We start from the raw sequence: 16,628 nt of genomic DNA, 5'->3' as shown, positions 1-16,628 counted from the left end.
AAAGTAATTAGGAAATGAAAGCAAAGTAAGCGAAAGTTGTGCTGCTTTAATGAGTTTTATTGTCTGAAAAGAACAGAGATGCAAACAGTGCAATGTTGTCTCCTTTTGTTTGTTGTGTATTTTCTGCGTCTTTTTTGTTAAGTGTGTGTGTGTGTGTCACAGTGTGTTTGTGTCCTTTTTCAGTTTGTTCACAGTGTAAACAAGGGCGGATCAATTCACTTTGGAGGGGGGGGGTTACAATAAATGACTGCGAATTAAGATAGAAGTTGACGGTCGGCGCCTAAGCCTCTAGGGGGGCATGCCCCCCCGGAATTTTTTTTTATCCAAAGAAGCAAAATAGAGCTATCAGGTGCATCCTGAGCCAATAAATTACCTCTTTTTTTGGGGGGTGGGGGGGTTTACATAACCCATGTAACCCCCCCCCCCCCCCCCCCCCAGATCCGCTCTTGGTAAAAATGTGAGCCCAATGTGCATTTTGAGCAATGTCCGCTAAATATGACTCACTTTTTGTTATGCATGTTGGAGCTCACGATCACTGCCACGATGATCCCTTTGCTGTTGATTTAGAAGATGCTTACATACATGACTACTGCACAGCGTGTAATGATTTTTCTGTTTGCAGCCAAGCAATCTGTGTGGGAGTAATCGTGAGCTGCGATGTGCATATTTTTCAAAGAAAAACAAAGTTGTATTGAGCGGACACTCAATGTTCGCTCCAAATTAGCAAGTTATATCCTCTGATGGTGAAATGCAGTCTGACTATGGTAGTGCACTTGATAGTTTACACAAGAAGATTCAGAAAAGTCAGACTGGGGTTGTGATCAGTTTTAACTTCAGTCTATTCCTCCATACTGTGTTGAACGAGTGGTTAGGATCATCCCTGACTCTTTAACACACTCGCACATAGTACATACACACACACATACACAGAGCACACATATGGCACGCACACACACTGAAAAAGCACAATAATTTAATTTATGTACAAGTGTGAACATCCTTGTCATTTGATGTCATTAATCCAACAAATAAGGGCCACAAAAAGTGCCCCTTATTTACAGTTTTTGGACCATAAAAATAAGCCCAAAAATTTGTGGGGCACATTTCCAGTTTGTGGACCACAAAATTAAGGCCAAAAAAAAATGTGGGGCACAAAATGTGCGCTATAAAAATAAAGGCAAATAAAAGTAGTCCTTAAATAAAATATGAAGCAAGTTTTTGTGGAACATAAAATTCGATTGATCAGTTTCCCGAGAAGTCGGTTTTAAGACACAATAAATCGCTCTTCCTTGGTGGAATACATGAGTAGTACCGTGGGATAAAAAAAAACATGGCGGCCGTCGTGACTGACCACAGGCGGAAATTAATTCTTTAAAAATTGCTCGCTCTTTACGTAGGGCACGTACTAGGATGTTCCCGTTTGGTGAGCGTTCAAATGGAAGGGTGTTTGTACTGTGTGTAAAAGCCTGACAGTATCTGTGATGGTTTACGGGAGGCTTACTGTGCCTTTAATCAATTCTGTAAATTTATATCAATTTCAGATTCGCTTTGCAAATATTACAAAAATGAGGTTTTATTGCACTGCAGACACGAAATATTGTACTACGTTGCTAGCCCCTGGAGCAATTTATTGATTAGTGCTTTTGTGAACAAGAAACAATTAACAAGTGGCTCTATCCCATCTCCCCCCTTTCCCCTATCCCATCTCCCCCCTTTCCCCCTCGCGATATAACCTTGAATGGTTGAAAACGATGTTAAACACCAAACAAAGAAAAATGACACTTTAACCTTTTGAGGGAGTGCCAGTGGGTCACATTAATGAAGGTGATGTTTAAATATCAAAAAACAAAGAAGAACGTTTGTTATTGACAAAACAATACATTCACAAATATATCGACCCAACGGTCTTTTAAGTGCACAGACAAACAATAATGAAAACTTATCTGGCTGATTTTTTCTTCATTTTGCCACGAAGCTGCAAGCGAATGAATGATTATATGACGAAATGAGTGACCTAGACAGGGAATGACCTCAGCATCGAAAAAAATAAATAGAACATGACAGAGAGAGAAGAGAGAGTATGTACACGCTTGGTGTATGTGACTTGTAAATAGAGAGAGCTAAGGTGGAATGTAGGTAGTATACACCTAATGTGTTTACAATTACTGAGGTAAGAAGTCTAACCCTGGAATTGAAATTATAAGTTTGTTTGTTTATTTGCTTAACGCCCAGCCGACCACGAAGGGCCATATCAGGGCAGTGCTGCTTTGACATATACAGGGTTCATACAGACACCTGACAGTGAAATTCAAGGAGTATTCAAGGAGTTTTCAAGGAGTATTTCCGGTATCCCAGCTCCACCATGGCAGGCTCCAGAGAATCAATCAGGGTGGTTGCATAAGCATGTCCAAGAAATTTGGAAGCGTAGTATTCCGTTTGGACTTGCTGCCCGTTCCAGCAACGAACAAAAATGTCAAGTTGCTTCATTTTGCTGAAAAACTTTAATATTAACATTTTTTTTTTTGCCTGCACTTCAGAATTCAAGGAGGTTCAAGGAGGTTAAACACAAGAATGACCATTTTCTCCAAATTCAAGGAGATTCAAGGTCCTTGAAAAGGGGGGTTGAAAATTCAAGGGGATTCAAGGAGCGTACGAACCCTGCATATAACGTGCGCCACACACAAGACAGAAGTCGCAGCACAGGCTTCATGTCTCACCCAGTCACATTATTCTGACACCGGACCAACCAGTCCTAGCACTAACCCCATAATGCCAGACGCCAGGGGGCCGGTAAGTCAAAAATTGAACCGGCCCCCCAAAATCCCAACCGGCCCCCAACCTGCCGGGATTTCTTACAACCGCCCCAGCGGCTCGTCGCGTGCTAACCACATACACAAAAAATGTAAATTCATACTTATAATGCATACATGTGGATTTGCACTACTAATAACTACCACAAACACACACAAAACTTGATGACTAAAATGCTATGTTTTAATATAATAATAATTAACCTTGTTTTATAAAGAATTTAAAATAAAAGCCACCACAAAGAAACAAGAAATCAAAACAACATTCACACCCTGTCACACAATCACACACTAAACCTCAGTTTGAGGCTTGGGGGCCGGCACCGCCCTACACTGGCTGCGGTCCACCAGGACGACACCACAATGATCTAAGTTATCTGTACGGCCATGTAATCAGAAAAGCGCAGACAACCAATTTTCTTCCCGCGCCAAGTTAGCTGCTGTCTTCCCTCTTCGGCGATTGGAGCTTTTTACTCAGGGTTGCTCCCTCCCCAAGAATAGCTGCCTTACTAGGCTGACGAGTCCATTCTGCCCAGCTAGTTCCCCATAGCTGGGGTGCCTTCGTCCGCCTTTGCAGCCGTTGGGAGAAACTGGCTCCTCTTCCGCCTGCATTGCCGTTGAGGCCCAGATACCCTGCCGGTGCAGGGTTTTGACTTTGGAGTTTGCTTCTCTTAGACCAGTTGCCTGCCATGGCTACAAACGGAGTCTGGTCTACTCAGTAGGACATCCTCCTCCGCCTTCACAGCCATTGGGAATTCTCTTCCTCATCCGCCTGTTTCACCGTTGGGATGCCCTGGAGTGCTATTTGCCCATAGCTGGGTGATCTGTTCGTGGGCACCAGGGCATATCTGCACGCTGGTGGGGCCTGCATGCCACATGTCATGGGGGCAGATCCTCCTCCCCGATCCGCCTGGCTCAGCATGGGTGTTATTTGCTATTTCAACGTTACACATCAAACAAGAGTTTCTTTTTTTTTACCATTTGCATCATTGCTTTCTACGCCACTGAGTCTAGGTTTTTCCCCGCGCTTCAGGTTTAATGATGAACAAAACTTGTTGTCTTCGACTTTGAACGGTCTTTTTCGCACTGCAGCCCGGAAGGGGTCATCTCCACTCTCATCAGTATCATTGCCATCTCCACTCTCATCACCGGAGATTTCAATCTTAACTGCAACATCTTTGTTTTCTGTGGGTTTTTCATCAGGGTTCTGGATGGATGTCTCTTTGGTTTTGCTCTTGGAGCAAATGTTGGGAAAACAGTTTGGAATGTTTTTAAGAGCGTTTGCAATAGAGTTCTTCATGCAAAATCCGATGGCAATTCCAATGACTAAGATGATACAAAATGCTATTGGAATCGCCACAGAAAGTATGTTAATTGAGTTCTGGCTGTCATCAAGGCGAACTTCGTGGTACGGCGGTAGATCTTTGCAGTTGAACTTTTCAGATTGTGGAGATTCTTGTGAACAGGTTAAATTTAGAGTTACATCATCAGAGACAGCAATGCCTGTCAGATTACACACTCCTCTGGCTTTTTCGCATTGCCATAGTGGTGTTTTCTTGTTGCTGGTTTGATGGGCACTGTTGTTTCCAATTGCTGTGGAAACAAAGAATGGCTCTGTTTTTATAAGCCCATGGGACAGACTTGCTTTTGTGACCTTGATGTACACCGTAAATTTTTCTTTCACTGAAAAGAAACTTTCAGTGTTAAGCGTTATGTTGTATGATGTGGAATTGGATCTGTCTCCGTATTCATCATTGTATGCCCATACACACTGAAAGGTCTCAGAACTGTTTCTTTGCGCAGTCTGGTAAGTAAGATTCAGGAAGCCTTCACGTACATTGCCACCAGCTTCAGCTCCTGGTACACGGCTCAGAAATTGACTGTTCACTTCAGAACTATTCCAGACTGCTGTAGCCAAAATTTGAGTTTTGTCGGGGTGTTGTTCAACCTTTTTGATTTGAATGTAGGCACCCGTTGACGTAATATGTGGAGGCTTACACAGCCAGTCAAACTGCATGGTCATTGTAAGCTGAGTGTTCCCAGCACATCCCTGGATCCAGCACAATAGGATGAAAGCTGCAGTCAGCATTTTCCACAGATGTGTAGACAGCATTTCTGAAAAGAAAATCAAAACAATATTCAACTTGAAAATCATGAACAGATGAACAAACTGAAGACATTCGCAATGAAGGAAGGAGAGAAATAAACAAGTTGCATGAAGCGAAACTACGACATTTAGTCAAGCTGTCGATTACTCACAGAATGAAATTACCAGGCTGCATTTTTTTTTCTCTCACCAAAACAAGATAGCTTTGTCCCTTGTGGCAGACCTGTTTACCCCCCCAAATGAAAATCAGGAATGCAGCTGGTACTTTTCCGTAATATGAGGCATCTTTGAGTAATCTTTTTTATCAACCATAAACCAGCTCGAAAACGATTAAACGACACGTTTATTCGCGCGCTACCATGCAAAACAAGTACAAAATTGATAACCATGTTTAACAGTATTGTACTACACACACAGAAGCTCGATGACACACACACAAACACACGACACCTGATATATAATATGCAAATTAACTAAGACAAGTTTACTTTATCTAAACAAAAAAACACCACAGTATTCAGGGGCGGAGCAAGAGAGCTAGAGGGGTGGGGGGGGGTCTGGCAGAAGCGTTTTAGCTATTTAATTAACAATTTGTAGCTTATCCTTGATTTTCAACATGATAAATTGGTGTCAGCAGCCACTCATTATTTCTTTTAAAGTTAGTATTAAATAATGGCAATTTATCTTCATTGATATCTGCTCCCGACAACAACAACAATTTCACAGACAGAAAATGTCTTTAGTTTTTTTCCCAGACTGAATTTTTGTTTTGTTTTTTTGCTTTTTTGACAGCAAGGGGGGGTGGAGGGGTCCGGAACCCCTGTAACATCCCCCCACCCCCACCCCTCCGCCCTTGGACTATTTACAGTCACTTGAAGATGCATGTGAACAAAACCACCTTACATTCTGTCACATCAGACATCCTGCATTAAAACCAGTCATAATAACTCACTCCAGAAGCTACCTTTAATTTTAGAGGACCGATTCGTTTATTTCATTTAAACATTTTGTTGAAAGTTTTTCGATTCAAAGAACTGTGATCTTTGCTATATTGGAGAAATATTAATGGAGATCAGTTTTAGGCTCAGAAAGACTTGAATTTCGGCAACAGCCAAGTAACTGATGAGCGCGACCATAGACCTACATCTATGTCTCTGGTGCGACTGACCGTAGTGAGAGATCGGTTCGCAGGTCTGAGAGATTCTGTGGAAGTAGAGACCTAGGTCAAATAAACTCGATGCGAAGCAGGCTCATGTTTTGCCAAACATAATTTCGTGTTTTTGTTTGTTTCCATGTTCATTTGTGTACTGGATTTTGTTAAAACTAATGCTCCGTCTAACCTCGGGACACGTGCCGCGACGTGACTCGTAACTGACTAGCTTTGTTGTTGCACTGATCTCAAGTTGATCACCAAAATAAATGTGGTTCGCTCTTCTTAAACTTCACCAGACACCGCCACTTGACTTAATAGTTTTGCCGATATTTCTGTACAACTTTCGCTTTTTTGGTTGGCATTTCGTCCCCACAGAGATCGGCCCTATATTACCCTTCGGACCAATGTCGATCTCAAATCCGCGGAATCCGACAAATACCTTGCTGTGCACATGCACAGAAAAGGCTGTTTCGGCCAGCCTTGAAATCACAGTCCTGGTGACTACCACAATTTCGACTTCGAATTTTCACGCACGAAAAAGGTTCTCTCGACCGGAATTTCTGGAAGTATTCCGTAATACCGGAATTTAGACCCCAAATCCGTAATAATTCCGGACAATCCGGGAGGGTAAACAGGTCTGCTTGTGGCCATGCGCCCAAAAAAGCGCTGAACATGTTCACGAAAAAAGCGTGTAGAAAGTGTCAATTTAAGCCAGGATAGCGCAGTAGGGCATATCGCTTCACAGGACAGTTTTTTTTTCTCTAATCTATTCTTTTTATATTTAGTCAAGTTTTGACTAAATATTTTAACATCGAGGGGGAATCGAAACGAGGGTCGTGGTGTATGTGCGTGCGTGTGTGTGTGTGTGCGTGTGTGTGTGTGTGTGTGTAGAGCGATTCAGACTAAACTACTGGACCGATCTTTATGAAATTTGACATGAGAGTTCCTGGGTATGAAATCCCCGAACGTTTTTTTCATTTTTTTGATAAATGTCTTTGATGACGTCATATCCGGCTTTTCGTGAAAGTTGAGGCGGCACTGTCACGCCCTCATTTTTCAACCAAATTGGTTCAAATTTTGGTCAAGTAATCTTCGACGAAGCCCGGACTTCGGTATTGCATTTCAGCGTGGTGGCTTAAAAATTAATTAATGACTTTGGTCATTAAAAATCTGAAAATTGTAAAAAAAAATAAAAATTTATAAAACGATCCAAATTTACGTTTATCTTATTCTCCATCATTTGCTGATTCCAAAAACATATAATTATAAATATGTTATATTCGGATTAAAAACAAGCTCTGAAAATTAAATATATAAAAATTATTATCAAAATTAAATTGTCCAAATCAATTTAAAAACACTTTCATCTTATTCCTTGTCGGTTCCTGATTCAAAAAACATATAGATATGATATGTTTGGATTAAAAACACGCTCAGAAAGTTAAAACAAAGAGAGGTACAGAAAAGCGTGCTATCCTTCTTAGCGCAACTACTACCCCGCTCTTCTTGTCAATTTCACTGCCTTTGCCATGAGCGGTGGCCTGACGATGCTACGAGTAAAATGGCATTGCGTTCAGTTTCATTCTGTGAGTTCGACAGCTACTTGACTAAATATTGTATTTTCGCCTTACGCGACTTGTTAACTATTAGTATTATCAGCTTTTTTTTTTTAATCCAAACGTAATGATTTTGAAAATGATAAAGAATAAGATAACATCACTTTTCGATCAACTACTACAATTTTAACTTTAATTAGAATTTTTAGATTTTTAATGACCAAACTCATTAATTAATTTTTAAGCTTTCTAGCTGAAATGAAATTCCATAGTCCGGGCTTCGTCGAAGATTGCTTGACCAAAATGTCAAGCCGCGGATAAGACGTCTTCAAAGACATTTATCAAAAAATGAGGGAAACAACTTTTGGGGATATAATTCTTAGGAAATCTCATGTAAAGTGTCATGAAGATGGGTCTAGAAGTTTTCTATGAATCACACTACACATACAGATTATCACACACAGACAGACACAGTACTTCGTCTAGATTCCCTGTCTATGTTAAAACTTGACTTTGTAAAAAAGAAAAGGAGGGGGGAAGGCTGGGACAAAAAGAACCTTAAACATAAAACAGGCAGGTATGAGATAAAAAGACAAACAGGCACATCACATTGTGAGAAAAAAACTTTGAACAATCAAAGTTTTACCTTTAACACACACAGTGACACACACACACAACATAAATTGTGAGAAGAAAACTGGTCATAATCTTGGGTGCTTTGAACAGTGTGTCCCCCACCTTAAAATAAATGTCAATAAAATGTAATTGAAGGAAGCAGTGCAACAAGCTTTCATGATTATTATATTATTATTATGCTACTTCACTCAGTATATTCTTACACAGAGATTGCTGAATTTGAAGACGGAGAACTAAGTAGAGAGTAGATCTATGTGTTCATGTTACGTAACATTACATCAGCACTGTGCAGACGATGAAGACAGAAAGAATAGTGAGTGGAAGAGAAATTATTGTCAAATAACCTAAAAACGGTTCCTGCAATGTACTGATCCTGATCCTGACACCCAGAGTAACACCCTCAACAACAACAAAAGTAAGAAATGACATTCAATACATTTGAGCTCAAAGTCTCACCTTTAACACTTGGAATGAGATGGTGAGGTTGAAGTTGTGTGACTGCTCTCCTTGTACCTTCGTCGATAACTCTCAGGTAGGCTACTAGCTCATGCGCATGCGCAGTAAGTGTTGGTGATGACTAGAACGTTCCACAGTAGTCTGGTATGTATGACTCAAACTGGGGTTTCCCCGTTCTAAAAATATTCATATGTTTGAATGGCCACAGTTTGAGAATACGTCTAACCCCTCTCTCCCACTGCTGCATGTATGGTGAGAACAGAGGCACAGATACGCAAAAGTTACACAAACAGAAATAGGAAGGGAGACGATAAGAAGATAAACACTTTTTTTTTTAAGAGAGAAATTTTTGGACTTCATGTTGTTGAAGAATGATCGAATGTATTCAAAACAAATCAAACTGTTTATTAATTACAAAACACACACAAATACAGAAGATTAAATAAAAGAGAGAGGTTCAAATAGCTGAACCGAGTATATTATCAGAAAACTAGAAATATGATTAAAAATGCTTAGTTTGCTTAACTAAAATAGGTTAAATTATAAAGTCTTTTTCTTGAATTTTAGAATTCCTTGGACCCCATCATAATGTACAAGGGTAATTAAATTCAAGAATATATGTATACTTAGTATAACTGTACTTCATGATACAAAACAGTCTTAGATTTCTGGCTATTTAGTCTTTGTAGTGAGCTATCAGCGCTGCAAAAAGGTTATGTTAAGGCTGCTACTCGTGACTTAGCTTCCCTAATGATTATAATTATGACACAGAAATGTTGATGAGGGGTTGAAAAAGACTGACAGCTCTGCATCTTCAGATGTTAAGAGTTTGTTTCTCAGTGATAATGTATGACAACAAAAAAGTTTAACAAGTCGCGTAAGGCGAAAATACAACATTTAGTCAAGCTGTCGAACTCACAGAATGAAACTGAACGCAATGCAATTTTTCAGCAAGACCGTATACTCGTAGCATCGTAAGTCCACCACTCATGGCAAAGGCAGTGAAATTGACAAGAAGAGCGGGGTAGTAGTTGCGCTGAGAAGGATAGCACGCTTTTCTGTACCTCTCTTCGTTTTAACTTTCTGAGCGTGTTTTTAATCCAAACATATCATATCTATGTTTTTGGAATCAGGAACCAACAAGGAATAAGATGAAATTGTTTTTATATCGATTTCGGAAATTTAATTTTGATCATAATGTTTTAATTTTTAATTTTTAGAGCTTGTTTTTAATCCAAATATAACATATGTATATGTTTTTGGAATCAGAAAATGATGAACAATAAGATGAACGTAAATTTGGATCGTTTTATAATTTTTTTTTTTTTACAATTTTCAGATTTTTAATGACCAAAGTCATTAATTAAGTTTTAAGCCACCAAGCTGAAATGCAATACCGAAGTCCGGGCTTCGTCGAAGATTGCTTGGCCAAAATTTCAATCAATTTGATTGAAAAATGAGGGTGTGACAGTGCCGCCTCAACTTTTACAAAAAGCCGGATATGACGTCATCAAAGGTATTTATCGAAAAAAAGAAAAAAACGTCCGGGGATATCATTCCCAGGAACTCTCATGTAAAATTTCATAAAGATCGGTCCAGTAGTTTGGTCTGAATCGCTCTACACACACACACACACACACACACACACACACACACACACACACACACACACACACACACCAACCATGACCCTCGTTTTGATTCCCCCTCTATGTTAAAACATTTAGTCAAAACTTGACTAAATTTAACAAAAAAGGATAACAAAATGGAAATGTGTATTTCTTAGACAGTGCCTCAGAAAAAGTGAGGCATTACATTTTATTTCAACTTTAATGGGAGCCTCCTATAGTTGCTCCTATAGCTTATAAGTTTATCTACATAGTACATGTATATATTCATAATTTTGTGCAGTTTGAGACCACTCCCCTCACTCTCTGTCTCTAGGGCGGGGATGTAGCTCAGTCAGTAGCGCGCTGGATTTGTATCCAGTTGGCCGCTGTCAGCGTGAGTTCGTCCCCACGTTTGGTGAGAGATTTATTTCTCAGAGTCAACTTTGTGTGCAGACTCTCCTCGGTGTCCGAACACCCCCGTGTGTACACGCAAGCACAAGACCAAGTGCGCACGAAAAAGATCCTGTAATCCATGTCAGAGTTCGGTGGGTTATAGAAACACGAAAACACCCAGCATGCTTCCTCCGAAAGCGGCGTATGGCTGCCTAAATGGCGGGGTAAAAACGGTCATACACGTAAAAGCCGTGGGAGTTTCAGCCCATGAACGAACAAACAAACTCTCTGTCTCTCTTTTAATTCTATTCTTTTCCTCTCTCTGTGAAGTTCAAATTGTGTGTTTATCAGCAGCACAGTATCAAAGTTAGAGTTCCCAGCTTGATTATTCAGTGTAAATATAAACAAAAAGGTTGGGACTAGCTTGATCAGCAGATTAACAGATTAATTGTTCTCACGGCAGGGCCATGAGCTCAATGTGCAGTACATGCACTTGCTGTGAAACACTGTTAATTGAACGGCCCCCAGATATGGGGGCCAGCTGCGAATATAGAATAAGCAGTCCCGGACCAACTAGCGGTGTCTCTACCAGGTCGGGGTGGGTTAGCAGATGACACTGACTACCCTATAAATTCCCTACGTGTCTCAGTGATGACAGTTACACCATACGAGTAAGAGCCGCATTAAAAGCTCTAGCCCCGGGGTGGGACCCCCGGTAAGAAATCCCCCATGTGTTCCCAGGGTTAGGTTTTTGAGCCAGGAACTAAGGGCGGGGTAACCCTGAAAGAAACCTTAGGGCTGAAGTCGGAGGATCTGGGCCAACATGCACACCTTAACCAGCAGATCCACGCAAATTAAAAACAAGTCGCGTAAGGCGAAATTACTACATTTAGTCAAGCTGTCGAACTCACTGGATGAAACTGAACGCACTGTATTTTTTCACCAAGACAGTACAGCTTCGTCAATCCCCGCGTGAAGGAAATCGCTCACCTCCCACGTGCAAAACGTAGTGATATTGACACGCCAGATTAGTGCGGTAGCGTATTGTGCTAAGCATAAAAGCGCGCTTTTCTGTATTCTTGTTAAAGGTACTGAACTTGTCAAATCCAGGTGCACGGAGCCCCTGGGGCTTTTAGTCATACCTCAGGCTAGTCATACCTCAGGCAGCTATCCGTTAGAAGAACTACCAAGTTTCATTGACTTGCACCCAAAGAGTCAAGAACTGCGATTTTTTTACGAATTAATTTCGTACTCGGACCCGGCTGGTCTTGGCCTATTTTTGGATCTAAATTTAGATCAGATAGATCACCACATCATGCACAAAAAGACACGTCACTAGCAAACTATGTCAGACATCATCATGAGTTTGTGTAAAACAAAATGGAGGCCGGAATCACTCAGTTGAATCGAACTCCGACCAAACACCACATAATAACTAGGTTAATTTATGCACTCGCGTGAACAAGAAACTGTCGAGCTTCACAGATGTCGTCGTTGGGTAGTTTTGGATTTGTTTTACTACCATAGGAGGATTTTTGAACTGTAAATGCACTCAGCTGCAACAAAAACGCAAAACGAAGGCTGTGAGCTGCACTGTGCCTTTAACTTTCTGAGCTTGTTTTGAATACAACCTATCATATCTATATGTTTTTGGAATCAGGAAATGATAAAGAATAAGATGAAATCATTTTTGGATCGATTTCTCAAATTTTAATCGTAAGAAGTAATCTTTTTTCGTTAATTGTGATCACATTTTAAGAGTAAACATAACTTATGTATATATTTTTAGATTCAGAATGTGATGAAGAATACGATGCAATCAATTTTAAATCTGTTTGCGAAAAATCGATTTTAATGACAACTTTAATGAGCAAACTCATTAATTAATATTTTAAGCCTCCAAGCTGAAATGCAATACCAAATTCCGGGCTTTGTCGAAGATTACTTGACCAAAATTTCAACCAACTTGGTTGAAAAATGAGAGCGTGACAGTGCCGCCTCAACTTTCACGAAAAGCCGGATATGACGTCATCAAAGACATTAATTAAACAAATGGAAAAAAACGTCTGGAGATACAATACTCAGGATCTCTCATGTCAAGTTTCATGAAGATCGGTCCAGTAGTTAACTGTAATGCAGGTTAACTGTAATGCCACCTTTGCTTTCCTCAGGGAGAAATCAATCCACATTTTCAGAGAGAAACCTCACAGGACTATATCATGAAGTTACAGTGGAATCCCTGTTTTAAGACCCCCAATGTAAGACTCCCTCCCTTTTAAGATACTGTTTTCTCAGACTGTCTGATCATAATCTCTGTAAATTTACCCCCGTTTAAAGACTGACTCCTGTTAAGACCTCATTTTCCCAGATTTTTGGAAGTCTTAAAAGGGGGATTCAACTGTACAACAAACGGACCTGCCACACACCAAAATATTTCCAAGGGGCAGGTCATGTCATAATGTTTGGAAAACAAAACCTGTCATTGTTGTTGTTGTTTCAGCTTGGGAAGCTGACGGTGGCCGTGCTGAAGGAGGCGGCCAGGAACGCAAACATCCCCTGTCTGGCCACCAGGAAGGCATATATCATTGACACCATCAGTAACCACTACAGCGTCAAGTAATCATCATCACGACCGATTCCTGACGTAGCCACAGCATCAGCTACTCTATGGTTAACATCTTGACGCCAACAGCGACTTTTAGGGTGTCGAGTAATAATCATCAACATCCCCTGTCTGGCCACCAGGGAGGCAGACATCATCGATTCTTTCAGCGACTTCTACGGTGTGGATTAATCATCATCACGACCGATTCTCTGCATCAGCTGCTACCTGAGGCATGGGGAAACGAAGACCACCCCATGCTTGAAGTCATCACGACTGATTCCTGACGCAGTCACAGCATCAGCTATTTTATGGTTAACATTATGACGCCAACAGCGATTTCTACGATGTGGAGTAATTGTCATCAACAACACCTAGTGTTCTCACGGTACCAGCTGCTTTATGGTTAACATCATGACATAAACAGCGACTTCTACGGTGTGGAATAATCATCACCATTTCCTGACGTAGCCACAGCATCAGCTGCCAGGACCTAATGGTTAACATCATCGTCAAACTCAGTAATGGTCAAGTTTAAGGAAAGAAGGGAAACTGCTTCTTCTCATTATGTGTAAAAAATTTTCTCTAAACATCATAATTGGTAGTAATAGTAAAGGAATCTGCCAGTCATAGAAATGGGAAACATGCATTTCATACTTATGACTGTTATCAATCCTATGCGCACAAGTAAAATGTAAAGTGTGTTCGATTTTACTGATTGCAAATAATATCCACTGTGAACCGCCAAGGTTCTGTTGATAAGAGGTTGGTGTTGTGACAGATTTATAAATGAAGCCCATAACATTTCTCATGTCAGTTTTGTGAATAATTTTTACTGTATGTCAGTGTATAAACTAATAATTCTGTTTCTTCTTTCTTAAAATTTTTGAAAAGGCCTGTTTATTGTAACAGACAATGGGGAAACTCTGCATGCCATTAAGAATCGTCTATCTGAGGTATGATTATGCATGTAAAAGTAATTAGGAAGTGAAAGCAAAGTAAGCAACTGTGCTGCTTTATTGTCTGAAAAGAACAGAGATGCAAACAGTGCAATGTTGTCTCCTTTTGTTTGTTGTGTATTTTCTGCGTCTTTTTTGTTAAGTGTGTGTGTGTGTGTGAGACAGTGTGTGCGTGTCCTTGTGTGTGTGACAGTGTGTGCGTGTCCTTGTGTGTGTGACAGTGTGTGCGTGTCCTTGTGTGTGTGACAGTGTGTGCGTGTCCTTGTGTGTGTGACAGTGTGTGCGTGTCCTTGTGTGTGTGACAGTGTGTGCGTGTCCTTGTGTGTGTGACAGTGTGTGCGTGTCCTTGTGTGTGTCACAGTGTGTGCGTGTCCTTGTGTGTGTCACAGTGTGTGCGTGTCCTTGTGTGTGTCACAGTGTGTGTGTCCTTGTGTGTGACAGTGTGTGTGTGTGTCCTTGTGTGTGTCACAGTGTGTGTGTGTCCTTGTGTGTGTCACAGTGTGTGCGTGTCCTTGTGTGTGTCAGTGTGTGCGTGTCCTTGTGTGTGTCACAGTGTGTGCGTGTCCTTGTGTGTGTCACAGTGTGTGCGTGTCCTTGTGTGTGTCACAGTGTGTGCGTGTCCTTGTGTGTGTCACAGTGTGTGCGTGTCCTTGTGTGTGTCACAGTGTGTGTGTGTGTCACAGTGTGTGTGTGTGTCACAGTGTGTGCGTGTCCTTGTGTGTGTCACAGTGTGTGCGTGTCCTTGTATGTGTCACAGTGTGTGCGTGTCCTTGTGTGTGTCACAGTGTGTGCGTGTCCTTGTGTGTGTCACAGTGTGTGCGTGTCCTTGTGTGTGTCACAGTGTGTGGGTGTGTGTGTCCTTTTTCAGTTTGTTTGCAGTGTTTGCCTTGCATAAGCGAAGTAAGAGCTGCGTTTCTAATGTGATCAATGGCATGATTTCATACTGACCATGCTTACAATGACTATTTTTAATCATACTTGAAATCACAAGACACTGGCTTAAACTGCTTGTTTTCTTTTTGTTGTGGTCTGTATAAACTAACCCAATAGGAATCAAATACCATATTTGGAACTTTTTTTCTCTCCAAAATCGTGTACTGGAACTACTTGGCATAATGGACGATGTTGAGAAATAACTGTTTTGAGGTGTTTTTTTACTTGGCCGTGGAAGAGTTGTGCCCGTTTAAAAAATATATATTGTAAGTGATTATTATAAAAATGTGTAGTGCATGCATATTGGACCTCATGATCACTGCCATTATCAGATAAATGTGGATATCACAGCCACATTTGGGCGGGGATATAGCTCAGTCGGTAGCGCGCTGGATTTGTATCCAGTTGGCCGCTGTCAGCGTGAGTTCGTCCCCACGTTCGGCGAGAGATTTATTTCTCAGAGTCAACTTTGTGTGCAGACTCTCCTCGGTGTCTGAACACCCCCGTGTGTACACGCAAGCACAAGACCAAGTGCGCACGAAAAAGATCCTGTAATCCATGTCAGAGTTCGGTGGGTTATAGAAACACGAAAATACCCAGCATGCTTCCTCCGAAAACGGCGTATGGCTGCCTAAATGGCGGGGTAAAAAACGGTCATACACGTAAAATTCCACTCGTGCAAAAAACACGAGTGTACGTGGGAGTTTCAGCCCACGAACGCAGAAGAAGAAGAAGAAGACAGCCACATTTAACGTTAACTAATACAATGATCACTTGGCTGTTGATTGAAAAGACGCTTATAAATAGTACACAGGTGACAGAATAACATGCGTCATGATTTTTCAGTTGGCAGCCAAGTGATCAGTTTCAGAGTGATCATGTGCTGTGATGTGCATGTTCTTCAAAGAAAAGGACTTTGTATTGAGCGGACAGTCAATTTTGATAATGATTTTGAGTTTTCTCTAAAGAAAAACATGCACGAGCCAGTTCAAAGTTTGCGGTGACTCTGTCATTGTGTATATGTATACATCTTGCCTCACCTTCAAGATAAAATTATAGAACTTTTCTACAGCGTATAAAAACCATGACAAGAGTTTTATTGTTCGAGAAAATATGTCTTTTGGGGTCAGAGGGTTCGAATTCTATGCAGGTCATTTTTAAATGTCTGTTTTTACTTAGGTACAAAATTATGGTCTACTGGAGAAATTTAGCTGAATTTTCTTGTACACTTTTATGCAAGATCTGACTATAATTTAGCTTAGCACTATTATTGCTTTTTTGATTGGTCACTTGATGCGATTGACAGAATCGTGCTATCGACTGACCCAAGCATGGATGTATTCTGTTAAAATTGCTGAACTGGTGTTGATTAAACTTCTGGTACTGTATATTTGTTCCCGAAACTTTTTTTAC

General features: G+C 40.8%; 1 protein-coding gene and 2 long non-coding RNA genes across 5 annotated transcripts in view; 2 read left to right on the top strand and 1 right to left on the bottom strand.

Moving 5' to 3' along the window:
• LOC138970684 (uncharacterized) overlaps positions 1-16,628 on the top strand; it is a 94,993-nt gene that overhangs the window by 52,570 nt on the left and 25,795 nt on the right. The gene's annotated exons all lie outside the window — the stretch shown is intronic.
• Positions 1-16,628, top strand: part of LOC138970676 (X-ray repair cross-complementing protein 5-like) — a 66,549-nt gene that overhangs the window by 37,747 nt on the left and 12,174 nt on the right. For 2 of the 3 annotated variants that reach the window (XM_070343149.1, XM_070343148.1), the window contains exon 20: positions 13,222-14,380. The exons of the other annotated variant lie outside the window; for it this stretch is intronic. In XM_070343149.1, coding sequence (XP_070199250.1) covers positions 13,222-13,341 — 120 coding nt within the window. In that variant the 3' untranslated portion in view covers positions 13,342-14,380. Of the gene's footprint in view, positions 1-13,221; positions 14,381-16,628 lie in introns of those variants that run through there. 3 annotated transcript variants of the gene reach the window in all.
• On the bottom strand, positions 957-9,280 carry LOC138970683 (uncharacterized). Its single transcript, XR_011457044.1, has 2 exons — positions 8,719-9,280; positions 957-4,925 (listed from the first exon to the last, which is right to left on the bottom strand). It is a non-coding gene; the product is annotated as an uncharacterized lncRNA (long non-coding RNA).

The sequence above is a fragment of the Littorina saxatilis genome, linkage group LG7 (genome assembly GCF_037325665.1).
Source record: "Littorina saxatilis isolate snail1 linkage group LG7, US_GU_Lsax_2.0, whole genome shotgun sequence".
Taxonomy (NCBI): Eukaryota; Metazoa; Mollusca; class Gastropoda; order Littorinimorpha; family Littorinidae; genus Littorina; species Littorina saxatilis.
This window is presented reverse-complemented; position numbering and strand designations above follow the sequence as displayed.